Source organism: Prunus dulcis, chromosome 7, assembly GCF_902201215.1.
Source record: "Prunus dulcis chromosome 7, ALMONDv2, whole genome shotgun sequence".
Classification (NCBI taxonomy): Eukaryota; Viridiplantae; Streptophyta; class Magnoliopsida; order Rosales; family Rosaceae; genus Prunus; species Prunus dulcis.
Window position 1 is genome coordinate 20218439 of NC_047656.1, and position 26367 is coordinate 20244805.

At 37.2% G+C, this 26367-nt stretch overlaps 4 protein-coding genes across 12 annotated transcripts; 2 read left to right on the top strand and 2 right to left on the bottom strand.

Moving 5' to 3' along the window:
- Positions 1-439: 439 nt before the first annotated feature.
- Positions 440-6843, top strand: LOC117634240 (protein S-acyltransferase 24). Its single transcript, XM_034368234.1, has 13 exons — positions 440-1079; positions 1463-1603; positions 2094-2206; positions 2910-2989; positions 3094-3257; positions 3645-3783; positions 3887-3986; positions 4651-4708; positions 4947-5024; positions 5120-5218; positions 5329-5407; positions 5519-5667; positions 6140-6843. The coding sequence occupies exons 1-13, from the start codon at positions 792-794 to the stop codon at positions 6569-6571; spliced, it is 1920 nt and encodes a 639-aa protein (XP_034224125.1). The 5' UTR covers positions 440-791; the 3' UTR covers positions 6572-6843.
- A 1229-nt stretch (positions 6844-8072) lies between these two features.
- LOC117633764 (F-box/LRR-repeat protein 14-like) lies at positions 8073-15654 on the top strand. 9 transcript variants are annotated; one of them, XM_034367518.1, is made up of 17 exons: positions 8073-8091; positions 8202-8246; positions 8842-9135; positions 9264-9392; positions 9465-9672; positions 9988-10134; positions 10461-10535; positions 10916-10987; positions 11499-11573; positions 11825-11896; positions 12109-12180; positions 12704-12775; positions 13350-13421; positions 13737-13880; positions 14243-14314; positions 14737-14883; positions 15141-15654. In XM_034367518.1, exons 3-17 carry the CDS (start codon positions 8941-8943, stop codon positions 15323-15325), a joined length of 1737 nt encoding a protein of 578 aa, XP_034223409.1. In that variant the 5' UTR covers positions 8073-8091; positions 8202-8246; positions 8842-8940; the 3' UTR covers positions 15326-15654. The 9 variants fall into 9 exon arrangements, with proteins under 9 accessions (XP_034223409.1, XP_034223408.1, XP_034223412.1 ...); XM_034367517.1 differs by lacking the exon at positions 8073-8091 and having other exon boundaries at positions 8116-8246; XM_034367520.1 differs by lacking the exon at positions 8073-8091 and having other exon boundaries at positions 8141-8271.
- Positions 15655-17511: 1857 nt separating this feature from the next.
- Positions 17512-20116, bottom strand: LOC117633470. Its single transcript, XM_034367093.1, has 6 exons — positions 19526-20116; positions 19165-19216; positions 18924-19070; positions 18703-18814; positions 18423-18549; positions 17512-18252 (listed from the first exon to the last, which is right to left on the bottom strand). The coding sequence occupies exons 1-6, from the start codon at positions 19954-19956 to the stop codon at positions 17796-17798; spliced, it is 1326 nt and encodes a 441-aa protein (XP_034222984.1). The 5' UTR covers positions 19957-20116; the 3' UTR covers positions 17512-17795.
- Positions 20117-20406: 290 nt separating this feature from the next.
- Positions 20407-26074, bottom strand: LOC117636023 (DNA replication licensing factor MCM5). The gene is made up of 18 exons (XM_034370451.1): positions 25634-26074; positions 25383-25526; positions 24959-25138; positions 24745-24843; positions 24515-24651; positions 24312-24417; positions 24070-24204; positions 23911-23988; positions 23577-23681; positions 23363-23454; positions 23148-23280; positions 22958-23053; positions 22133-22227; positions 21845-21935; positions 21582-21691; positions 21280-21409; positions 21041-21142; positions 20407-20652 (listed from the first exon to the last, which is right to left on the bottom strand). Exons 1-18 carry the CDS (start codon positions 25919-25921, stop codon positions 20569-20571), a joined length of 2205 nt encoding a protein of 734 aa, XP_034226342.1. The 5' UTR covers positions 25922-26074; the 3' UTR covers positions 20407-20568.
- Between the last annotated feature and the right edge of the window lie 293 nt (positions 26075-26367).

A 26367-nucleotide genomic window follows, 5' to 3' on the forward strand; every position in this document is an offset into this window, starting at 1 on the left:
AAAAATAAATTAAGGGCTGATTTGTAATGGAGAGATTATTTAAATTTTAGAATATGAAGCTACTTCAAAATTTCCAGAACTTATTTTTTCATCAGGTCCAAAAACTTTTTTAAAATTTAATTTTTATTGCCCTTTTAATTTTTTTGGGTATCAAATCAAGGTCTGAACTCACATTCACGGAGTTTTTTGGTTGATGTACCCAAACATTATTTTACAAGTTTATGGGCATAAAATAAGATCCAGAAAAATAATGACACTATTGATTTTAAAAGGTGAAAATGAATCTATTGTGTAGTGATTTAGAATAACTACTCTTTTAATGCGTTCGAGTCCTCAAATTCGTCTAATGTGCAATCGTGAAAATGAAGATAAGAACGTGGGGCCCGGTACCAAAGAGAGAATGTGGTGCTTTCATTTTGGTAAGTGATTTCAGATTAAAGTTAGAATCTTCACTCTTCTTGTTGTTTTGTCTCGTTTGTACTAAAAAAAGGAAATGCCAAACAAAGACTTAGGAAATATATTGGAATTTGCCTACTGACAATCCATAGGCAAATTCTTTGGCTTCTTCTCTCCCCTCTCTCTCGCACCACACCAGTCAACACGGCCGGCTACGTAGAAAAACCCTAGAACCTCAAATAAACTTCCAACCCTCAATTTATTTATTAATTCTAGATTAGAGGTCAACGAACCAAAACCCCCAATGTATTAATCGCACAGAAAAAGAAAAGAAGAATAACGCCAGCTCCGCCGGCCGTGTTGCTCGATTTTTTCGTGTGATTGCTGTCGTAGAAATGTCGTCGGAGATCGAGGTCGTCGAGGACGAGGTCCAAATCCGTGATCACGAATCTGCGGGTGCCGCCTCAGCCAATTCAACGAACAATGGCGACGCCAATGGGATTGGGGAAGAGAGTCTGCGAAACGACGTGTACACGGCCGCTGCGTACGGGGATTTGGAGAAGCTTCAGAGATTGGTGGAGTGTGAAGGTTGCTCTGTTTCTGAGACCGATGGGCTCGGCTACTATGCCCTCCAGTGGGCCGCTCTGAACAACCGCACTGCCGCTGCACAGTATATTATTGAGGTTCTTTATTTACTCTACACCTATTTAATTTTTTTTTCTTCCCATGGAGCATGGTGAAAAGGGTTTGCTTTGTTTGATGCGTTTGTGAATTGTGCTTAAATTGCATATCAAATTTGAGATTTATTATTGATTAGTGGCATTACATTTAGACTTTGTGTTACTTAGTTAACTGAAAATGCCAACTTATGCTCAGATGCTTCTCTTCTGTTTTTTTTTAAAAAAAGGAAAAAGATAACGAGAAATGCTGTATTAGCATTAAGCATTTTGCTATTGGTTTTTGTTGATGTCATTAATGATTGTTGTTGTTCTCCTTAAGACAAATTTTAATCCAGGATAAGTGTCTTTGTATAACTAGTTTGTTATTTGGTTTTGTTAAATGCCAGCACGGAGGTGATGTGAATGCCACAGATCATACGGGGCAAACAGCATTACACTGGAGTGCAGTGCGGGGTGCAATCCAGGTTGCAGAGCTATTACTCCATGAGGGTGCTCGGGTAAATGCAGCCGATATGTATGGCTATCAGGTCAGTTTTACTTTTAGGTCCCCTTCACAATTCTAACTGACCCTGCTTAAGAGAATGTTATGGTTTTGTTGACTACAGATATTGGGGGAAAAAATTGGGATGCAAAATTTGTGCATAACCATCTGTCTTCATATCTGCGTGTTTGTATAAGCTATTTTAAGTACAATATCTGCATTGGTAAATGGACTTTCATGCCATTATTCCTTAAACTAAAGATTTTGAGGCCAGGTTTAATTTGAATATTTTAAGTCAAGTCAAATATTAGCAATCAGTAATTAATGATTTCCTTCGAGTATGGTTACTGAAAGGTATATACTGATACAACAATGAGTTTAGTATTTGATTGGAAGTGGATAAGTAAATGACAGTACTTGTTTTAAATTATAGGTTCTTGGTTTAGTAAGAGCTTTTTACCCCATTTTGGCTGATTATTTGGCTGAAAGAGCCTGAAGCATATGTACTGTACTGATCTAATTTGATATGACCACAGACTACACATGTTGCAGCTCAATATGGTCAGACTGCTTTCCTATACCATATTGTTTCAAAATGGAATGCTGACCCTGATGTGCCTGATAATGATGGGAGAAGCCCCTTACATTGGTAAGTGAGAATATTATCCTTGTATTGTTTGTTATTAGTAATATTCGTTTGTATACCAAATTTCTTTCCTATGGTTTGAGAGTGATTGTTGAATTTTTCACCCTTTTCTAGTCAAAGCATGGTTTTCATAATCTTATTTTAATTGTGTGAAAGTAAATCTAATTTTTTCTGATATATTACTTATGGTCTAGTTTTTACCGGTCACATAGCTTGGTTTTATTATTTTTGGGGTCTCTATATGGCCATTTTCAATATAATTGTGACACTTATTGACCGACACCAAGCTGTTCTCTTAAAACCCTCAATGTCGAACAGAATTGATGACATTTATTTAATTTGAAATGTGCACTTCTGCAATGGGCCATACATCGATGTTTCTTGCTACAGTTTTGTGCGGTAGATTATATTCTGGGAATTTTTTAGTGTGAAATTTTGTATGTATGTCCATTGGTCATGATTATTTAGTTAAAGACTTGTGCTGTTTGCTCTGTTTGCTCTGTTTACCGTCCTCTGTTCGCTCTGTTTACCGTCCTCTGTTCCTATAGGCAAAAGCTGGTTCAGCCATTTTCATCTACTTTCCTACTCTTTTCCAACGATAAGTTCTATTTTTCTACATAAGTAACATGTATCATATTTTTGCTTATAATATGTATATTTGATTTGACTTTTTTTTTTTTTTTTTTGGTTTTGCTTTTGTGTTTAGGGCTGCTTATAAAGGTTTTGCTGATTGTATACGTCTTCTTTTATTTCTGGATGCATATAAAGGACGGCAAGATAAAGAGGGTAAGTACCACCTGTCTTCCATTATCATATGACTGTACGCATTCCAAAATCTTTCACTTATTATGCATGATTATTAATTTATTCTTCATTTTGTGTGATTTCAGGTTGCACTCCTTTGCATTGGGCTGCTATCAGGGGTAACTTGGAGGCATGCACGGTGTTGGTACAGGCTGGGAAGAAGGAGGACTTAATGGTTACAGATAACACCGGCCTTACACCTGCACAACTTGCTGCTGATAAGAATCACAGACAAGTTGCTTTTTTCCTTGTACGTGTTCCATAACCAAAACACTTTTAACATTGGTTAGTAATGTTACTTGTTTGTTCATTGAATTTGAGGACATTAGTTGTCGTGCTGTGTAATGATGTGATGTGATAAGTCCTTTTTGTTTCAATTGATTCTTTTCTATTCCTATTATGTTTTGAAAGAATGCCTTGGTAATATCTAACAAGTGGATACTATCAGTTTTGTTGCTTCCTTTGTTCCCACTATGGCATTTCTGTTTATAGACTTACCTGGAAGTCCCTAGAATAACTTTTTTCCTAGTTTGGTGCTTGTTTCAGGTTTGAGCCTTGCGTATAAAATTTATATAATAGAACTCATAAATGAAAGAATGGAAAGAACTGACCATGCTCTGATAACGTGATTTTGTAGGGGAATGCTAGAAGGCTGCTTGACAAACATTGTGACGGGAACAGTCGTCTTGGACAAGTTTCAAAACTAGGACTTGCACCAGTACTTTGGTGCATAATATTTGTGCTCCTGGTGACCTATACTCATTCTGTCATCATGGGTATCTACCCTGATCTCTATTTGAAACTTCCTTATGTGTCCTTAATGTCATGACCATACAATATTTACAATGCCTCCTGCTCCCCTGTCCAATTTGGTTGCAGCACCAAATCTGCCAAAGTTAACAGCTGGATCAGTTTTTGTTGCATGGCTCGGAGTTTTCTTTGCAACTTCTGGGCTTGTAATGTTCTATAGGTGTAGCAGGTATGACTTTGAGTATTTGTGAGTTCTTTGATGTTAATTGCCGACTTTATCAGCCGGACTGGCCATCATGTTGGAAATAATTAGCTTTCTTAGAACGCAGCTGGTTCACATATATTGTGAAGTATATCGTATTTAGTTATTATAAATAGAGTTCGTATTCCAATATGTGATCTGTATCTTTCTTATATATGATTATCGGCATGGTTTGGTCTAAGCCTGTATTTGGTGGTCTGCATGTTTCATTTTCTCCTTTTTTCTTTTATACTATGAACTGGCGGTGTTTATGGTTCTTCTAACATTGATATATTTTCACTCTGACAAAGACAACTTAAAATCAGATTGGTATATGATCCAATATTGTTGCCACTTTTTGGCTCCTTATGTGTTATTGGCTTAACATACTAGAACTGTTCAGCACCCTCAGATAATCAGACTTGTGGAAATGTGATTTATGATGATTAAGCTGGCTGTAGGCTAACATACACCTACTAAATTAGATATAGCCAACATAATGGAAAATAATTTTTGTTTTAAATAAGTCATGTTTAGTTTTGTGCATGCACATGTTGTTTCATGAATGCATACATAGGTTTTATGTTACAGTCTAGAGCAATGTCAATTAATTAAATGTTTCATTGATTTTTTAAAATTGTTCTTATTGCAGCAAGGATCCAGGTTACATCCGAATGAATATCCATGATTCCCAAAATATGAAAGATGATGTTCGTACCATTCTTTTCTTTTTCTTCTCTTTTTGCCCAAACTCTTTCCACATATTTTGTTTTTAATTAATGATATAGTGCATCATCTTTGGCCATTTCCCTTTTTATTTTTTTTTAAAAGTTAAGGCTTATTGTTATAACTCTCATATAGAAGATGAGAATCATAATGTGCGCTTGACTAAAGATTTCTAAAAGTTAATGTTAACATGTTAATATTTTATTTGCCATCTTTTACCAGGAACCTCTATTGAAGATTGAGATAAATAACCCTGCCTTGCTAGCTGGTAATTGGTCTCAGCTCTGTGCAACGTGCAAGGTGCCATTGACTGCTGACTTTAGTAACATATTATGACCCTCATATTTAGTTATCGAACACATTTGTTTAACTTGACTTGCTGGCATTGACATCAGATTGTCAGGCCTCTTCGTGCAAAGCACTGTTCCACTTGTGATCGTTGTGTTGAACAATTTGACCACCATTGCCCTTGGGTATCCAATTGCATTGGCAAGGTACATTGACATTGATAAGTTGTGGAGTTCTGAATTTAGTTTTTCAATATCACCCAACTTTTCATGTTCTGATTAGTTTAATCTTTTTCTTTTCTTTTCATGTTATACAGAAAAACAAATGGGATTTCTTTGCTTTCCTTGTTCTGGAAGTTTTGGCAATGGTATTCACTGGAGGGGTTACTCTTACGAGTACGTTCCAAGTTTCTGATTCTATTTTTTTTAGTTTCTTGGGCCATAAGTTCGTGTGTGTGTGTGCACGTGTGCTTTAACCTGCTAAAAGAAAATAATTTCTTCTTGCAGGAGTTTTGAGTGATCCAGTCAGTCCATCTACTTTTGGAGCATGGATGAATTATGTCACCACTAGTCATGTTGGTGCTCTTTCATTTTTTATCATGGATTTCTTCCTCTTTTTTGGTGTGGCAGTTTTGACTGTTGTACAAGCATCTCAGGTAAGTCTTTTCTTTTATTGATTTGCTCAATAAAAAAGGGATTAATAATAAAAAAAATCGTTATGATCAGCAAAGTAAATATTTCCGGACTTTGTTAAATATCTCCAAAAAACAGTGAAAGAAGTTACCTACTTCATGCTCTATGTAAAGAGTGCCTTAGCACACTAGTTATTCAGACAATAATTCTATTTATGGAAACTTTCCATTCATTTGTACTGAAAATGAAGTTTCTGATGAATTTTCGAGATAGACTATTTCATCAAACCTGACTTTAATATTTTTGCATATTTTCTTCCTTCACGTTTTGTGTTGTGAACTGGTGCTACCTTTCAGCCTCTGCAATCCTATGTTAAGGAAATATGTGTATATATATATATATATATTTTAATCTACAAGGGTTTTGTAAAAATTTAGTTTGTATTCTGCGACATTGGATTTTGTTATTAGATCCATAATCTTTCTCTTGTTACAGATATCACGGAATATTACAACTAATGAAATGGCAAACGTGATGCGCTATAACTACCTTAGGGGCCCAGGTGGTCGGTTCAGAAATCCATATGATCACGGGATCAGGAAGAACTGTTCGGATTTCTTGATCAAAGGTTACAACGAAGATGTGGAATACATTGAAGAATCAGCTCGTGATGAGGAGGAGGGGATTGGAATGAGGCATATGCTGAAGAACTCAAACGTGCAAAATGGTGATGCCTATTCTCACCACACAAATGGCAATAGTCAGGTTGCAGTCAATGTAAATTCTAATTCAACATCACATCATGGTCATGCTCATTCTGCCCAGTGCAGCCATAATAACCATGGGAAAACAAAAAGTGATAACGTTCCGTTAGGCTTAGGTCTTGGCCTTGGACGGAACACTGCCCGATCTGTTGTAGCTTCATGATAGTAAATTAAATTTTATGGCCCGAGTGTAGCTGAAGATGCGTTGTGTATTATAATCATACTTGTACTTCAGCTTTTTGTAATTTGATTGATTGTCGCTCGTCCTTATAAAGAAGTTGCACGAAATTTGTTTAAAATGATCCTTTCCATGAGTTATGCTATAGCTGTAGCCTGTAAGATTGAATTGATTAACCTCATTTGCCTTGTGAATATTGAGTGCGTCATACTTTTAAGATGTTGGTTGGTGAATTAAAAGAGAGCTCTATTTGTTTATTTTGGCTATCATAATCAACACAACACTGCTGTTATAAATCATGATTCGTTTTTATTCAGATCTTGATATTATTACTCCAAAAAATCGTCACGCACTCATTTTTTCTTTTTGCAAGGGCGTAAGTACATGATGAGGCTTCTTTATTTTTGTCTTGAGTCTCGACCCTTGGTTGATACCTGACTGACTGAAGAAGGTAGTGCTAGGAAAACAGGGGGCTTCCGCTAACCCACCTTCAAATTAATTAATGTAAAATAATAATACTCAAATCAAATCCATCTCCCCAACCACACTATTCCACCAACCAAATACTCACATCGCCAATCTAAAACTATAAGTTAATTATATAATTCCGCAACTTGTTTCTTCCTCGCAAGCTTTTTTATTGTTACAACCTTCATTATTATTTCTATAATTCTTCCAATTGTTTCTTGCAAAATTGGGGTCCAACAGCAAAAACATTTCTTGCAAGTAAACTCTTCATTTCTTCGTCATCATTTATGTTGAGGCCCTCCTATCCTATAATATTCAACCACCAACATCAAAATCCATCATTCCCCCGCCAATATAATAAATATAATACAAATCAATAACTTTTTTCAAATATTTTTTTATTAAGAGGGTCGATAACATATTAAATTTAAACACGCTATACAGATACTATAACTCAAACGCATAATTTTTTTTAAAGAAACAATTGTTCTAAACCACTCCAAATCACTATACTAATAGTGAGTGTTTTGCAATAACCAATAACTTTCAAAACAAGGATAAGTGGCATAAGTTAAAAGAGAAATAAAGATTAAAGTGACAGCCCCCCACCAGGGAGGTGGAGTATGCATGAAACCAAACCAACTTGATTTTATTCCCAAAGCTCACTGATGCAAAGACTAAAACCGAGACGGCGGCCTCTTGGTTAAAGTTCCTTTTCAAGGAATTTGGCCCATTGGTTCTTTACTAATTAATTATTAATTATTCCACGAGGCAATACCTTGCTTTTCCCGCCGGGTGAAAAAAGAAGAAGAAAAGAACACAATCAAGTGGGGTCGGAACGTCGGAGCGGGACCCACAGTAGCCGCCCATGAGTCATGACCGCATGGCGTGTCTCTCTATCTCTGTTAACTTATTACGTCTCATTTTCTTTTATCTCGTTCATTTTTCATTCAAGGCTAAAAGCCTAAAGCTACTCGTGAGTAGGGAAGAGTCTGATTATGCCGCGCGAAAAGCCACGTGGCGAAGATCAGATGGGGGTTCGTCTCTCTCAAGTTCTCAACCACACCTCACTCTTTCTCTCCTTCTATTTTCCCTTCCTTGTCCTTCCAAGTCGTAATTCCTAACCTCCACTTTATTGCTATTTCAGTTTCAATCCCTCTCTCGCTCTTCTCCTTGATCGTTGAATTATTGGGTGAGACTTGTGTTTCTTTTCCCTTGTAAGTTGTATTGATTATCAATAAGTGATCGCTACAGTTTAGCCGATACTATTACACTCTCTGTTTCTATTTGTTATCCGAGAAATATGACTACTTGTGTTAACTACGAACCTGAAACAAACCAAGAGTAAAATTTTGAATTATCATCGTACTTATTTTATTATATTTGTTCCTAAAGTTGATTTATGATGTGGGTAATTTTCCTTTTTTTCTTCTTCTTCTTCTTTTTATTAATGAAAAAGTATACTGAAAGTATTTCTTTTTCTGTTACCACTGGCTCCGGCTGGACTGGATAGTTCATCCCCATAGCCATGTGACCATGCCATGACGAGCTCTTGTTATTTTCCCAACATCTTATTTTCAGTTCAGGGTTTGTTTTTGTTTGTTTGTTTTGGTATGACAAGTATAAACGTTAATTTCCAATGTGGGAAAATGAATCGCTATGCTCAACAGTTTGCTAGATATTGCTTCTTTCGTTTGGCTGCTATTTAGCATGTTCCACATATGATATGCATCTATTGTTTAACATACAAATAATGTTGTTTGTTTGTTTGTTTTTTTCCCTTCCAGGACCGAGTAGAGTTCATGCCCATGAATTTCTATTCTGGAATGGCTAGCAATAATATTATTTTGCTGCGTATTTCATGAGATCAATTCAGTACAAATTAGATGATGGGGGGAATTTGTTCGAGGAAGAGAAACCAACCAGTCGTCGAAGATGGCATCTGTAGAGCCGTGTCTGGAAGAAGTGGCAGTTCAAAATGGCTGGGACCTTCATCTTTGCGGCCTACTGTAGAACAGTCTTCAGGAGGAGCAGGCATTTGCCCATCTCTCTTGGAATTATGCATTTGTAAAATATGCCAGGTACTTGCTTTTTATGGCACATGTAAGCTTGAGCTTGTGTGTATCACGTGTGGGAAGAATTATATATGCATTAATTTTCAGGTCCTCGTTTATTTATGCCTGCTGTTACATATGCATCTCTGTTACAGGACATTGACAAATACAGTTCGTTTTCAATGCTACCAAGGGATGTTAGCCAACAGATCTTCAACGAATTGGTCTCCTCCCATTCTCTTACTGAAGTTTCTCTTGAAGCTTTTAGGGATTGCGCTCTCGAGGTAATGTGCTAGTGGATGGTTGAAATTTGGAAAGGCTTTGTCTTTATCTAGATTTTTCTTTTGTAATTGCAGGATATTGGTTTGGGTGAATTCCCTGATGTGAAAGACAGTTGGATGGATGTCATCTCTTCACAAGGTTCATCATTACTTTCTGTTGATCTTTCTAGTTCTGAGGTGACAGATTCTGGATTGGCTCTCCTCAAAGACTGCTCAAACCTCCAAGCATTAACTTATAATTACTGTGACCATGTGTCAGAACGTGGACTTAAACACATAAGTGGTAAATCTCTGTTTTTTATTTGTTTTATCTTGGCTATTTTTGCACTCAACCATTGTTATGTGGCTTGTTTCTGGAGATTATAAGTTATTTAATTTGATCTTATGGTCCAACTTTTTTGTTGTCTTTGATGATCTGATTGTTAATTCAATAGGCTCTTAGTTTATGGTATACTGGAATCACATGCAGTTCTGTATTCATGCCTTTCTTCTCTATTTTGAACTAATTTCACTTGAATAGTCTTTTGTACCAGTTAAACTTTCCAAATTAGCTTTTTAGTTGGATGATGTAAATGCTTATTCTGACCTTGCTCTGCAGGTCTGTCAAACCTGAAATCTTTGAGTTTTAAAAGGAGCAATGCAATAAGTGCTGAAGGGATGCGTGCTTTCTCTGGCTTAGTTAACTTGGAAAAGTTGGACCTGGAGAGGTGTCAAGAAATTCATGGTGGATTTGTTCATCTTAAAGGTACCCTGCTTAAAAATGAATTATGTTGTCTAATTAGATGGAACTTGTCATCTCAGTCTCAATCATCAAGGCATGAAGCTAAGTGACATGGCATTGCTGTTCATATGTTTTTCCATTGCTGGGAAGCTTCAAAAACTCCTTGATGATTTTTGGCTTCTCTTTTATGGGTATGAGAATAAGGAGTAGGGTAAACTAACTAATTGAGGTTATGGCCTTCTTTTTCATTGTTATGAATTTACAATTTAAGTGGTTAATGGTAGCTATATGAAATTAGTGATTCATTGATTTCGGGTGTAACACGTTAGAGTTATATTTTTTTTTTGCAGATTTGATGAAGCTAAAGTCTCTTAATGTTAGATGTTGTAATTGCATCACGGATTCTGATTTGAAGACCATCTCAGGTATTTTATCTCAAAATCATTGTATTCTTTCGTGATATAACTAGAATATGATTTTTTAATGACAGAAATGTAGTCCTCTAGAATCTCCTCAGAGTATCCTTGACACTTAATGTTTGATGTACACTTGAAGGAACCTAACATTGACTGATCATGTTACTGATTGTATTGTCTAATGTCCTGCTATATCCAATTCTTGTTCAATGTTCCCAATAAGGTTCAGATTGATTGTTTGGAAAGAGGAAGCTGCAAAAGCTGTTTCATTTTCAAGGATTTTCCTTGTAGATTGAATTTTGTTTGGGATTAATTTTGTTTTCTTGCTTAATTGCATAATATCAGTTTGGATCAGCACATCTTGACACTCTTATTTTCATATTTCTCAGGGCTTACTGACCTGAATGAGTTGCAGTTATCCAACTGTAACATTACTGATACTGGTGTTTCTTATTTGAAAGGTATTTTATAGTTGGTGTCATGTTGATGCACCAATAAATTCTGCTGCTCTCTCCTTAATTTTGTGTTTCTTATTTGTGTGTTTGTGGTAGATGCACACACATACCTCAAAAAATACCTTATATATAATTCGAAGAATAGGATGGTGACAACTACCTACATCATAACTATGATAGAGGGGAAATCCAACTTTGATGAATCACTACCATCTGAGCTGACGCTATACAGCTGCAGCAACAATTCCTGCTCCTTTTAAGATTATTTCTCCTTTATTATTAGGTTTGTGCTAAGAAACCAAGAAAGGAAAATATCTTATATAAAAAGGAATGTTGCTATGAGAGGGCAAGGAGATCGGCCAATGAGAGACTGGCAATCCCATTTGACATTTTCATACTGATTTATGCTTTTCTTTAGTCTATCAATTTTCTGGACTATTTGGGTTTATCCGCTGTATTGCTTGTTTATCAGTAGTTTGTGAAGCTTAGTTGATTGGTCTTCGTTTGTGCATGGCAGGCTTGCACAAGCTTAGTATGCTGAATTTAGAGGGATGCAATGTTGTTACTGCCTCATGTCTAGAGTCTATTTCAGGTTTGCTTTCTCTTTGTTGTTTTGTGTTTTCTAATGATTGTATTAACAACATTGATAGTTGTCCTTAAGACTGATATAGCTTTCGAAACAAAAGATTCACTTTAATATTTCTAAAAAAGCGTGCACAACTGTGGGTATTACATACATGTCAACAAACTTCTTAAAGGTCTGTACGGCACAATTTTTGTACTGTTATTTTAGGAGAATATGGGCATCCTATGTTTTGTTAAAATTATTTGTTTCTGGTGCAGCTCTTGTTGCCCTGTCTTACTTAAATCTAAACAGATGCGAACTATCTGATGAAGGATGCGATAAGCTTTTGGGTGAGTGATAATAGGATTTGTGACCACATGGATCTGGTTATTTGTTTAACAAGTTGCTCAATTTTTTATATTTTTAACTGGCTGAGTAGTTGATAATCTTGACTTTGCCACACTAACCATATTTGATTAACAGATTTACTCAATTTTTGTAATTTTTATTTGGTTGAATAGTTGGTAACCTTGACTTTGCCGCATTAACTATGCTTCTACAGGACTTACGAACTTGAAGGTTTTGAGCTTGGGATTCAACAATATCACAGATGCATGTTTGATGCATCTAAAAGGTTCTCTCTCTCTCTCTCTCTCTCTCTCTCTCTCTCTCTCTCTCTCTCTCTCTCTCCTGACATCTTATTTTCCTTTGCAAGACACAAGGATATTAGTTTGCATTCTGGGGAAGTTTATATCAATTTTTCCCGGTGTTCTTTCCACTTTTTCCGCTGGGGTGAAAAGGGGTATTCTGTCCTGTGCAGCTAGAATAGTAACCTTAGAAAACAAAAGGGTATTTTGTTTAGAGTTGAAAATTCACCTTAAAACTATATTGTGGAAGTTAGAGCTTATTAGCAGTATATAATTTTTGTTATGATCGGGAGACTACCATATTGTGCTATAGTTTTGTTGGATTAGATCAATAGTTGCAAGTTCCTCTATGTAAGATAATACTCTTGTACATATTTCACTGAACTGTTCTGTATATTGTATTTTCTGGTCGCAGCTGACCTGAATGCAAGAGATACATTTGTTTTCAACTTTCTGATAGTAGTAGTACTAGTCATAAATTTGACTTATACCTGTTAACGCTTCTATCAGGTTTAACGAATTTGGAGAGCCTGAACTTGGATTCCTGTAAGATAGGTGATGAGGGGCTTGCTAATTTGGCAGGTTTGCATTTCTGATTCTACCATTTTTCGTTTTGGGTTGCAGTAATATGGTTTGCATGGGCTGGGTTCTTTTCCAATATTTTTAAGTGGTATGGAAGTGGGACATGGTGCTTCATTCATAACTAGCATATGTATTTTCACAAGCGCTAAAAATGTACGAGGATGGAAGATTGTTACCCTAACTAATTGCAATTGCATGCATTTGACAAATCTAAGCGTGCCCCCTTTTCTCAGTTTAAATTGATAATTTCGCATGCATTTTCATTTTGACTCTGTTCTCTTTGCTGAACTCACAGTAGGGCTGCTTGTGAAAGATTAATATCCAAGGTGTAGTTCAATGTGTTCATTAGATTCCCAACCCTATATTTAACCAAGCAGCTAAAAAGATTGCAATAATGTGTTCATATTTCCAATTTGGGTTACTTTAAACTGTGGTCCTGATTTTTGAAATAATCTAACTGGATAATCAGTTCAAAGATCAGGATTTGGAATACAAGTTTTGTTGGGAAGTTTGTGAATGACTTTGCTTTATTTGCAATAGAACCTATCTGATTTTATGGTGTTCTTTTATGAAGGTCTGACACTCTTGAAGAACTTGGAGCTATCTGATACTGAAGTTGGAAGCAATGGGCTTCGTCATGTCTCAGGTGAGGACCCTGCCCACAGTTGGCTGTTTTTATTATTTGAATGTTATATATTTACACAAGGTCCCATTAATGTTCAAAGTTACACAAGGTCCCATTGTTATATTGATATCCCATCATCCTGTCTATAGCTTCTAACATATGTATTGGTCATTTAATTTAAATGATTTTTATTCGGGAGGATTGTCATTTTTCTCAGTTTATCCAGTTTAGAATACTTTGTTGTCTATTTATTGTTCTGCAGTTTATTTGGTGCATGTTCCTCATTACTGTGTTTTTAATGCATTAGTTGAGTTGATTGGTTGTTGTCACCTCCAGGTTTGACAAATCTCCAAAATTTGAACTTGTCGTTCACCCAAGTAACTGACAGTGGCTTGAAAAAGTTATCTGGGCTGACATCTATCAAATCAATTAATCTGGACGCTCGGCAGATTACTGATGCTGGACTTGCAGTTATTACAAGTAAGGATTTTTGTGTATTTTAGTTGTAGTATTCCTTTGAATGCTGAACTTTTATATAATTGGTTTGGCTATGCACTACTCTGGACTCACAATCACTAAATTTAAGCCAAGATATCATGAGGGCTACTTTGTATATTCATGTGGGATAGGCTTACGCTTCAAGAGGCGATGCACATTCCTTTTATATCATTCATCTTTTAGCCCGTGATTGAAGCATTGAGTTCCACTCAAATCAATATTCTTCTAAAGAAAAAACTTTATAGACATTTCTCATACATTTGTAATCACATGTTTTAGCTTCACTCCCTTCATGTGTGTTTGTTGATGCCTGAACCCATTTGTCCCATGTGTTGCCGATACAGGTCTTACGGGATTGACGCACCTCGACCTTTTTGGTGCACACATTTCGGATTCTGGAGCAAACTGTTTAAAATGTATGCTATAAGATTTGCAGTATGATCTTCATTTATTTATATAATGAAACTGTACTCATTCCTTGGTCTAGTAAACTAACTTTTCTCTGGATTACTCTCCAACACTGAGGGCAGTTGAGAAGCCTGAGCTTCCTATGTGGGTATTACACGCTTGAGGAAGTAATCATTTTGATTACTCTTTTAGATTTTTCACATTATAGTACATGCATGACATTTGCTCCTCTTTAGAAAGAAAAAAAAGAAGAAATATTTTCGTTTCATTCGTTACATGCTTTCTTCCCCCATCATGAGATTGACTGTGGAATAGAATGGGAAATTTGATTTTACATTTTAACTTCTGCAACTTAGCAGTAATTTTCTTGTTCTATAGTTCATACCTTTCTATGTGTTTTCTTTTTCTTTTCTTTCTTTTGTGAAAACAGACTTCAAGAATCTTCAATCTCTTGAAATATGTGGTGGAGGACTGACTGATGCTGGTGTAAAGAATATCAAAGATCTTGTCGGTCTGACATGGCTAAATTTGTCACAGAACTGCAAGTTGACGGATAAATCCTTGGAATTGATTTCTGGTATTTTTGGCTTCTCTTTTCTGGTTTTCTTCTCCTAGAGCTGTTATATAGAAACGGTGTCATTAAGTCTTCCTAAGTTTGATTTTCTTCTCCTAGAGCATTTGATGCATTGCGTCAGGGATCTTTTGTCGCAACTCTAATCAGATTCAGCCCCTCAGAGCCTCCATTATGACTCAAAGAAGATTTTGTTTACGATCAAACTTAACATTCTATGTTTGATTCATCGTCTATCCTTTTTCGTATCTGTGAAAATGCAGGATTGACTGCTTTGGTGTCATTGAATGTTTCAAATTCTCGCATTACAAACGAGGGGTTGCAGTATTTAAAGCCATTGAAGAATTTACGTTCACTAACCTTGGAGTCTTGCAAGGTGACTGCATCTGAAATCAGGAAGCTTCAGTCTGCTGCCCTGCCTAATCTGGTCAGCTTTCGGCCAGTATAGATGGGTTGGATGGTTTGCAAGAGAAGATACTATGTAAATAGCCTTGCTATCTGCTTGGATAGCTCTGTGTACAGGTAAATAACTCCTTATGGAAAGATCAGAGGGGCCAAGATTTCATGATGGAAAAACCATTTTGATAAATGTATAGATGGCCTGCCTATATCTGGATGGATATTTTGTTAGCTTCCAACTTTGAATCTATTTCACATAAGAATGTATATAAGGATTGTATCTATGTTAATTAAAACCATATTGTGCTGTAACTGAATGGAAAACTATGGTTGAGTTGAGTTTATATTTCTTGAAATGAACCTCGATGAGAATTGTTACGAGTATGCCAAGTTCAAATATACGAAGGTGTATGAAAGCAAGGAGTAGATTTTGTTAGGGGCGCGAGTTGGGTTGGATTGGAACTTCTAAGCATCATTCAAGCATGTTTCTATCCTTGCAATTATGTTTATAAAAGCAATTTTCCATTGCAAACAGAAGCACAAATGAATCCAATAAACCTCTCAAATAGTGTGCAAATAGTATTTTTTTAAGTACGAAAAATATTATACTTCAATCTAATCTAAATTATGAGGAGGGAATTTGAATTCGGGTGCCTGTGTTTGGGTCGCGCAAACTAGTCTTACTATCAATATTAGTATTCTCGATTTACTAAAATAAATCACCAATCTTTAGAGCACAAATTTACTAATAACAAGTAACATTATGCAGATTACAAGTCCAGAATGATGGGAGAAAGTAATTAAGCAGCTGGTGAAAACTCTCTCTCAATCGGATAGTGGCAGGCAAGGCAGTAAAAGAGTTTAACAGTAAAAACCCACTTCTCTAATCCTGAGTCTTTCATCTAATAATGTCATAACAAACCCAACTTCACGAGAGAGAGCATGAAGAGTGTGATTGCCAAATTCCAATTCAATTCAATTCAACTTCGGGGTTTGCCCAAAATGAAGCGTCTCTTCAAACAGATGCCCAAGGATTTAATAGACTTGGGGGGCCTTTTTTTTTTTTTTTTGTGGTCCGGCGCTTCCCGTTGCGTCTCTTTTCCACTAGTCCGTGCTGTGAAACACACCCATAGGCTATACATCATCAGAAACCACAAAGACTAAGAAAAACTACTCTACAAGACGTGCAGAATTTAATTCATGGCTTGGCATTAATAAATACAAAGATTTCACATACATCACCTTTGTTTTTAGACGAGGGAAAAATATCAAGCAAAACTGCAGCATGCTTCGCTTATATTTAGTGAAGGAATCAACAAAGACAAATGTTCCTCTTCTTTTCCACTCATTTTCTTTAATAATTAATAATTCTAAAGCAACTTGATTAGGGGCAATGAAAGATGGTAAAGTTACCTACCTGGCACGTTGTTTCTCCTTCTTCTTCTTCTCCTCCTCCTCCTTTAGGTTCGTTATCCTCACAATCTCTGAGTTATAAAATCATATAAACAACAACTAAGTAGATTGAATTTAGTACAAGGGGAAGAAGAAGAAGAAATTAAAGAGAAACATGAATTCAAGGAAGGAAGTTACGGAGAGAAGCTGAAACCGATGTAGAAGTTGAATGCAAGGTCTTGATGATGCAGCTTCCTTCTCCTTCATCAACAATTCGGAAAGTGGTGATCGGGACAAGACACAAGACAAAAATCCAAGTTCCTAAAATGAACCATACACTCTGTGCAATATGCATATTCTCTATATGACGTATAATACTCTTCCTAGTATTTCAAACCCTCTAGTGTCAAGGGTTTGCTTATAGAATACATACTAGAATCGAAGGAGACCTTTGTAACCATCCCAAACCTGGACGAGGATAGAGCATACATGTCATCTCCTACAACCAAATACGGATCCAGAGATCCTCATCATCGTTCTTATAAAAAAACTTGGTTACAGGATGAAGCACTGGAGGTGGATCTTGACCGTGATCTCTAATTGATCCTCCTGGTCTTCCCCCCATAATTGCTCCTGATCCTTGTTGGATTTTCACTTGGTATAACACACCTAGATATGGTTTTTTAAAAGATTACACCAATATGAACACAGATAATTTATATTTTCTGTGTACCCCTACTGCTCCGAACGAGACAACCCCTCCATGTGCAAGCTGGACAACATACTCTTTGTTTCTAAGGATAAAGGGAAAGCAGACTAAAATACCAACGGATCGGGGTAAAATGAATCCACAGAAGAAAAATATATATCCGTTAGGGTTTCGGGGAGTTCAGTATTGGTCTTTTTAGAACTTTTCCTATTGAGGGAGGCGATAAGATATTAAACTCACACATAAATAATATATAAAATACGAAAACAGTCGCCCAATTTTGCGGCATATGAATTTTGCTTTTTTAATTTTTCTTGTAGGAGGGCATTCCCTTTCTTAAGAAAAGGTTCAGCATTGATAAAAAGCTGGAACCTTAACTCAAAGAGCTAACATAAATGAACAAAGAGTTACGTATTAATTATTGTCTTCTTTTCTTCCAGGAGGTTAATTCATCTGGGATTAATTCTTCTCTACATGAAAGCACAGCTTCTGCCATCAACTTCCCAAGCCAACCATGGTACAACAATCCCCTTGAACCAAGCCCTCCAAATAACCAGTAGTTGGAGGTTCGGTTTTCGCCTACAATGTCATTGACACAACCCAAAAGGGGAAGTGAGCCATGAGGAGTGAGTGGTGGCATTGCCCTCAGGCCAGCCCTGGCTCCAGCAAAGCTCCAATCCTTCAGAGCAGGAAAAATGGCACATGCCTTCGGCAGAAGCTCGTTAAGGGCTTCTGTGGCTTCAGCTGCACATACATTTGGTGATGAGTTTCTTGATTTCCATTCCCATGTTGAGCCCATATATAAATTTCGAGGACCTTGCACAGCAAGCCAAGCATCTGACAATATCGAGGGGCCAAGACTTGGATACTCCTCTCTTCAAACACAGAACTTTACAATATGAGTTTCGTAGATATAGAATTAGGCCATTCAGATACCAAACTATAAAGGACAAAAGAAAAAACAGAAATGTCAAATGAGTGATGAAATTTTATCCCCTTAACTAAAGCCTGTTTTATACAAATATAATGCAGAGAAGAACTTCACCCTAAATGATCAGGAAGCTGAAGATGTGCAACGACACCTCTGCATGTCCTCAAAGGAAGCCTCCCACAGAGCTCAGGAAGCAAGTCTGCTTTCGCACCTAGACATACTATTACTGCCTGGTATTCCCCTAACATCAACTGTAATCAGACACTAACTAAACATGAAAAGATAACTTCTCAGAAATTACTGAACAATCAAAGTTACTAAATAAAAAGTTGGTGTTTTAAGACACTAACAACATGAGCCTAATTAAAGATTGAAATAATGGTAGGGTCATTACCTTCTAGGTCTAGGAGTTTGTGGACAGAACTCTTGTGCAAATGTAATTCTTTTACTCCAAAGCCATCAGAATATAGTTCCTTCACCAAATTTTGACATGCTAAGAAGAGTGCCTGGAAAAATAACCACGAGAACAAGAAATTAACACCAAAAAAAAAGAAGAAAACATACGTTACTAAAAAGATAGGAGGGGAGAGGGGTCGGGGGCATAAATATCCAGACCTGTAAATAGCGTTGAGGATAAATATTAACAGCTTCAGGCATATAAAATGAGGTGTTGAAAGGTACACATATACTGGGTAGAAGATTTTGGGCAGCATCGTTGTTAATGGTTTCTATTCTGCAACTGGCAAGGCAATTCTGGGCATTCTAATGACATAAAACAAAATATACTAGGATCATAAAGAGGTCGAAAATCAAGTGTTGAAGCTGTTGTGCTAATAGAATGATGAGGGAAAATTACATCTTTCAACATCATCAAGTTCTTCATGCTCAGGGCTGGTCTCAAGATGCCCCTGAAGAGAACAAATACAAGACATGCCTATTAGCTAAACTAATGCAAAGATAAAGAGTGAAAGAAAACCTTTCAAGATGTTAGACAGACTAAAATGCATAAGCCCCTCGCTCCAACCCCACAAATGCTGCAAGTAGAACACAACCAAAGATTTCAACTTTACTTTCAAAGTTTCCATAATTCAATTCAATTTACAAATATTCCTTTTCGTAATGGACGAAAATCCAATGGAAATTTGAGACCCAATGTCAACATAACAAACATGAATATTGTGTTCAGGGTTTGCAATGGAATGAAGAAAAAAGCAAACCTTCTTCTAACAATTGGCAATGGGTCGTCTTCATTAGGATTTTGAGCAGCAGAAGCTGCTGCTGCTTCGGCAACGCTCAAAAGGTTTAAAGATTCATTCCAGCAGTCGGCAGCACGCCATAGAAGCTTGGCTTTAGGGGAATAAGGGTGAAGAAGGCCTCCTGAAACGCCCGATGCACCTCCTCCGATTCCAACTTCATCGTAAATGTCAATGCGTATACACGAGTCTTTGGGACTCTGCTTTAACAAGTGCCACGCAACTGAGAGGCCGGCGAAGCCGGCACCAAGCACCGCGTACCTCACACAACTTGGGCCAAGACTCGGAGGACGCTGCCCATGAGTCAGAGAAACCGACGAGGAGGACCGAGCTGAACAAGAATAACAACAAAATGGTAAAGTGGTTCCTCTGGTACTGTGTACACCATGACCCATCCTCCCTCCTCCAATTCCTCTAATACTCGGCTTCCTTTGGATTTCGAATGGTGTCCACTTCCTCCGTTATGGCTGCTATCACTGCGCGCAGCTTACCCTTCTCTTTTCTTTTCATTTTTTTTTTTGGGGGGTTTTCTATGGGGCCCTTTTTTCTGTCCATTTTCTCATTACGAAACCCACATCACCTTTGGTGGTGGGTGGAAACTAAACTCAACTATTTCAATACAAATCAACAAGAGTCCTGGCTGTTGTTTGGCGTGCTAAGATTGAAAAGTCAACGTATAACCCAACAAGTTTAACGAAATTGAAGTTTCAATTGGAGGAAACATGGCTCACGCATTTGACAAGGTGCTCCCAATGCTTGTGATAGTGTAAACTATTTAGAAGATGAATGTCAGAATTCGGATTTTGGAGGCACCCAAAATTTCAAATTTGTATAGCACTAGAAAATAGTCCAAGTTGCTCCTGTCATTTCACATGATATAAGTTGACGACACTTGTGCACAGCTAAGTTAAGGCCCCATTTCTCATTAAAATTACACAAGCAATAGATAATTGTCCTGTAATAGCTCACTGTTTATGAAAAAGGTCAGAAAAATATTACAAATACTTTTATGCTTTACGTAAAATAAGACGTCTTTCTCGCTTGTATTCAACTTCATCCCTCTGGTGCATAATTATAAGAGCTCTTCTCACCTGCCATAATAACAATGATATCAATGAATGCACCAATACAGACTTTATGATTCGATTATAAGAAAAGATGCGGTTTGAAGCAAATGGACACCCATACGATTGCTTCTGCCCATTAGTTTCTTAATAATGGTCTGTTCAGCTAAAACAGTGGTTCTTCCCGTGTCCATTGTTTCTTGTTCCACAATCACAACATTGTCATTAATTTTATTCGAAGAAATAATTCAAATTGAAAAGCACCAAACGTTAAGGAAGCATAAACGGTAGAGGCTTGGGTACAAAAATCATTTTCTAGAAACAGTCACTGTTGTTCTAAAGAATCAGATTTTCCAAATTTGTTGTTCGTGTACGGAGGCAACTGTAATGGATATTTAATTAAATGACTACTTACAATAGATTCATTCATCCCCATTCTTGTGAGCTCATCAATCAGCTTTCTCTCTGATATGTGGTTCCCAATGCCTACTCTTCTCCTTATCTGGGTTTCAGCTTGCTGTTTAAGGGAGAAAAAAAAGATTAAGCACGCATGGAAAAAAGAAAGAGAGAGATAACAGAGCGAATGACAATCTCTTATTAGTTATTTTATTATTTTGTTCTAGGATTGATGGCAGTGACACAGTTTCTACTAACCTTAATTTCGTTTGCCATCTCAGCAGTAAGATTGACTTGTTGATTTATTCCAGACTTTGCTGCATCCATTGTGGACACGGTAAATAGTCTTATTGCTTCCTTAACATTATCCTCAGTAGCAACATGGCACCTGAACCATAATTATGGAAACAGAGGCGGTTCAATAATAAAAACAGATGCAGTACCACTCTAAATTTGACATAGTAGCGTTTTTATTATTACAGCTCTAGTCCCCATTTTCCTGTTATTAAACATTCCAAACTGGAAATTCTAAGCACCAATCAATATCACTAAATACTTACAGTTTCATTTTTGCAAGGGCCTCACTCAATCTCACAATAGCTTCCAGCTGCCTTACAGTGATTGGTATTGCAGCAGCCTCCCCGGTTTCATTTGCTTGCTGTCTCATGTCCTATAAGAAAATTCACGAAGATGATGGGATTCCCAAAAAATCCTTTAGCTATATGTATTTCTTTGAGCACCATATGAGCATTTCTGGTATGCCATCTGCTCAAGAATTTTGAATGCCAATCGCCTCAATAGTATAAGCTAACAGCAAGAGTACCTGTCTGATTTTCACATAATTATCCTGCAGCTTCTTGGATGCAGGTTCTGATAAACGGGGGTGACATTCTGTACGACAATATTGTATGTATCTGCACATGTTACAATGAAAAAGATTCAGCATATTGTTTTTTTTATTTTTTTTAATAGAAACATTGTATTGATAATCAAGAGGAAAAATCCTTGATCAAACAAGAAGACCAAAAATAAAGAGTGTCTGACACCTTGTCAATATTTCAATTGCATCATTGTGCAAAGAATGTATGACCATGTGCTTAACACTATATACCTCTTCAGCCAATTCTCTTCTTTAGAAACTACCCTATTGTCACCCAGAGCTGCCCCAGCAGATGCATGAACCTTTATGATATGACTTGCTATAATCTGTCATTGAAAAGCAGAATCAAGTTGATGCACCTACTAAATGAGCATTTTTTCATAGGAAACTCAATATTTATATTGATGAAAAGACCGTACAATCAAAATGGACTATACAACCCTCTACCTACAATAAGCAGAAAACATAAAGCACAATAACTGACAAAACACACTCAACCCAACGTCAAAGAGAAAGGGTCCGCCCAACCTGCAATCAAACTAAGACACTGCAAGGAGAAAGAAAGGGCAGTTACTAAATGCAGATGAAACCAAAGCGCAAAGTGAGGACCAAAATCTAGCCTTGTCCCCTATACACACACAAGACTTCCCAACCTTGCCTTTGATAATTATGTTATTATTTTCCAACCAAAACATCACCAGCACACTGCGTCTCCACAAAATATTCGCCTTCTCAACAAAACCTTTCCCTTCTCACCATCCAACTCCATGTTTGAAGGCCGAACAAGAATATAATACTATGTTTTTGGCTTGCATTTAAGTTGTATGTCATCAAACCTGAACCTTCAACACAAACTTTGGACTAACCATTGCCAGGTCCAAGTAACCAATCATTATCGTATTCAACCATAATTTATAATTAGTACTAAGACATTCAAAGATAAAAGAACATGTTAGGTGTTGACATGCCACAAAGAAAAAACAATTGCATTCCCTTTCTGGAGAAAAAATGCTTCAACATTAGAACACTTTAACCTAGCAAGATCATTATAAATACCTTATCCTGACTGTACATCCTGATATCTTTAACAATGAAGATCAAGTCAAATCTAGAAAGAATCGTTGTCTGCAAATCTATGTTATCCTGTGCAGTCTGAAAGAAGGCAAATGTGTTAATTAATTCTCAATAGGAAGTCACAAGTTGCATTTTAAACTCTTAAATGAGATAAACAAGGATGATAATGGACCTTAAGATCATCATAACGTCCAGATGGAGGGTTAGCAGCTGCAAGCACAGAGGTTCTAGAATTAAGAACAGTTGTTATTCCTGCTTTGGCAATGGATATGGTTTGCTGCTCCATGGCTTCATGAATAGCAACCCTAAGCCACATTAATGTAAGCTCTTAGAATTCCATAAAGAAAAAAGTGAAGCACATCAAGATCTATATCTAGTCTGCATTACCTATCCTCCGATCTCATTTTGTCAAACTCATCAATGCAGACAACACCCCCATCTGCCAAAACCATTGCTCCTCCTTCAAGATAGAACTCACGCTGGGTTGCACAGATAAATTGAAATTAGAGAAGTTTTCATACCAAAGGAAAAAGGACCACTGCCTAATCAATAAGATAACAATGGCATTTATATGCACAACCCAAAGAAGATTGAAACTTACAGAACTGCTATCCCTGATCACCGAAGCTGTAAGACCAGCAGCTGATGACCCTTTTCCTGAAGTATACACAGCTATAGGAGCTGTCTTCTCGACAAACTTGAGAAACTTCAAAAATGAGTTGAAATCAAATCAGCATGTGTCATTTGGGGCAACGAGCATAAACTATCTTCATTCAATTTTCATGTGGCTAGGAAAAACAGATCTCAAATTAGCTGGAGATACTTTTCCACTAAAGGGAAGGATAAGAGAAGATCACAAAGTTCAGAGTGTTCTCTAGGACTTGTATATTTCCACTTAGCTTGTGGAAAAATAAAATAAATTTAACAGAACCAACCTGTGATTTAGCAGTAGATGGATCCCCCAAAAGTAAGACATTGATATCACCTCTTAGCTTCACACCATCAGGCAAATTCTGTTTACAGGCAAATTCGTCGGTTGGTTGTTACCATTGGTAAATCACACAAGTACTAAAAGACCAAAATTCAGGATATACCTTTCTAGATCCTCCAAAAATAAGACAAGCCACGGCCTTCTTGACGTCCTCATGACCAAATATAGAGGGAGCAATCTTTGAGCATATGCTTGTATAGACATCAGGTTCTGCAGCAAACTTTTTGAATTCTTCTATCTGAAAACATATGAAAAATGGAAAGACAAAACCATGCCATGGAATCAAATCCTTCATTTATCAGGGACATTGTGCTCTTCAAACATCACAATGAGTTCGACCAATACCTCTTCTTGTGTAAAAGAAGCGGGACCTCGAGAGTTGGCATCATTTGCTTCTTCTATTCCTACCACTCTGATGTAAGGCTGCCTAACAGCAACTGCTCCTTTGTGGCTATATAGAACCAAATAAATTGAGCATTAAAAATCAGCAGTGAAGAGTACCATACAAAGACACTGAAATATTCATCTCAAGTTATAACAATTCTCACGAAGTGGAAGAATTGGAAGCTTGATAGATGCTATAAATGCCCATGATGGTTAATCTTGTGCCAGGCACAATTGTCTGAACAAGATGGCGGTCCACAGACAGAAGTATATTTCTCGGAAGCTCTCCAGTAGGTACATCCTTCAGTAACCAAGGAAAAAAAAAATCGTTAATTAAATTAAGACCAAGCAATTCAATTTAAACTTCTTTTGCTCATTAAATTAAGAGCATCACCTCTGGGTTCTCTTGCAATTTTAAGGTTTGCTGATCAACATACTTGCTCTTGTCAGGAACCACAACCCATGGATCAAGGGGACAAGGTTCTTCTCCAGGCTAAGAAAATTCCAACCCTTTTATTAAATTTCAAACTAGAAAAGAAAACAATGCAAAACAAAAAAACAAAAACAAAAACCAGAAAAGCAGGAACAAATAAACAAGGATAATAAACCTGAGGAATATGGTTACAAGAGCGAGGGACAATTGCCCCACCAAGGCCTGGCCGACAAGGTACTCTCTGCACATTTTTACAGTTTTTACACATCACAATCACATAAGTCGCCTTTGCCTTGACCCTTGAAGCAGCTATAGTGATCCCGGCAACCTTGACAAGTTTCGATATACATTGTGCCTGCACATCAGCAATGGTTAAAGAAAAAAGAGAGAAATCATCACCTAACCTCAATAAATCCCTACAAAAACTCAAATTCTCATTCCCCGTAGTTGAAAGAAAATAAGTTTTTATCTTCAACATTCTGATTAAACAAGGATTGATTAGTTCTAAACTTTCATTTTCCCTAGTCTTCCCAAACTTTCTCATCAACCAAACAGAAAACACAATAAGCCAATCAAACAACAAGGAAGAAAATTCAAACCCCAAGCCGGCGCATTGAAGCTGGGTCTTCTTTGGAGGTCAGCAAAATCTGAACATCCTCAGGCACCCGTTCCTCCAATTGCCCTTCGTTTCCGGGCACTTTCGTCTTCAAATTCGCTAAAACCTGACCCGCTGCGTTCTCAAACTACAAAATCAAACGAAAGGAAAAAAAAAAGGAAATTGAAAAAACGAAACAAAAATAAATAAAACAAAAAAGGGGCTAATCAGCTGAGATAGGTTCGGTTTGGTAACCAGAGGCAAGTAATCAGCGGGGGAATTGCGGAGCTTTGCAACGAGGTCGGCATCGAAGGCGTCGAGGTCTTCAATGTCGACAAGCAGGTATTTAGGGTTGTGGAGGAGGCTCTCTCTGTACGAAAACACATTCTTCTGGGTCTCGAAGCTTCGTATGAATTCCTTGAATTTCTGCAGAGCCGAGTGGCGGGTGGCGGCAGCCGCGTTGCTTCCGGGGTCTCCGCTGTCGCCGCCGAGCGACTGCGCTTGGTCGCTGTAGTAGATCGCTCCTTCGTCCCACCCTGACATATCTATGCTCTGCTTTCTCGCTCTCAACAATGTAAACTACCACTTTCTCTATCTAAATGCAGTATGTATCGCCTTTAGGGCAATGGAGGGATGGAGTATCTTTTTGGCGGGAAGGATTGGCGGGAAATTTGTGGTGGGGTGAGTTGGCAGTAGCACGTGACTTTTATAACACCCCTCGGATCAAGACATATGACTGTTGACAGCAATTAATGGGTGTAATATTTAGGCGAAGTTAAAATAATGTGATGTAGTTTTATGATTCGTAATTCGTGTCATACGTTCCAATTAAGTTTTGCTACACATTTTAATTGTTGTATGTATTGTTTACAAAAATTGAATAAATAAATAAATGCCATTTTGATTATGAGCTTGATTAGGCAGTAATTATCTTGTACATTGGTTCTGCTGGGATATTTCTAGGAGTCCTTTGCCTTCCACACACAATG

Bases quoted from the DNA above. Each gene is read 5' to 3' on its own strand.
- LOC117634240 (XM_034368234.1), top strand. From the start codon at position 792: ATGTCGTCGGAGATCGAGGTCGTCGAGGACGAGGTCCAAATCCGTGAT. The intron at 1,604-2,093 runs GTCAGTTTTACT...ATATGACCACAG, and splicing joins CCGATATGTATGGCTATCAG to ACTACACATGTTGCAGCTCA. The intron at 2,990-3,093 runs GTAAGTACCACC...GTGTGATTTCAG, and splicing joins AGGACGGCAAGATAAAGAGG to GTTGCACTCCTTTGCATTGG.
- LOC117633764 (XM_034367518.1), top strand. From the start codon at position 8,941: ATGATGGGGGGAATTTGTTCGAGGAAGAGAAACCAACCAGTCGTCGAA. The intron at 9,136-9,263 runs GTACTTGCTTTT...TCTCTGTTACAG, and splicing joins GCATTTGTAAAATATGCCAG to GACATTGACAAATACAGTTC. The intron at 14,315-14,736 runs GTATGCTATAAG...TTGTGAAAACAG, and splicing joins TGGAGCAAACTGTTTAAAAT to ACTTCAAGAATCTTCAATCT.
- LOC117633470 (XM_034367093.1), bottom strand. From the start codon at position 19,956: ATGGGTCATGGTGTACACAGTACCAGAGGAACCACTTTACCATTTTGT. The intron at 19,217-19,525 runs GTTTGCTTTTTT...TGTTCTCTTCAG, and splicing joins TTGCCAATTGTTAGAAGAAG to GGGCATCTTGAGACCAGCCC. The intron at 18,815-18,923 runs GTCTGGATATTT...TTATTTTTCCAG, and splicing joins ATCCTCAACGCTATTTACAG to GCACTCTTCTTAGCATGTCA.
- LOC117636023 (XM_034370451.1), bottom strand. From the start codon at position 25,921: ATGTCAGGGTGGGACGAAGGAGCGATCTACTACAGCGACCAAGCGCAG. The intron at 24,205-24,311 runs GTATTGGTCGAA...ATATGTTTTCAG, and splicing joins CTTCTTTTACACAAGAAGAG to ATAGAAGAATTCAAAAAGTT. The intron at 21,410-21,581 runs GTAAGTATTTAG...ATTATGGTTCAG, and splicing joins GCCCTTGCAAAAATGAAACT to GTGCCATGTTGCTACTGAGG.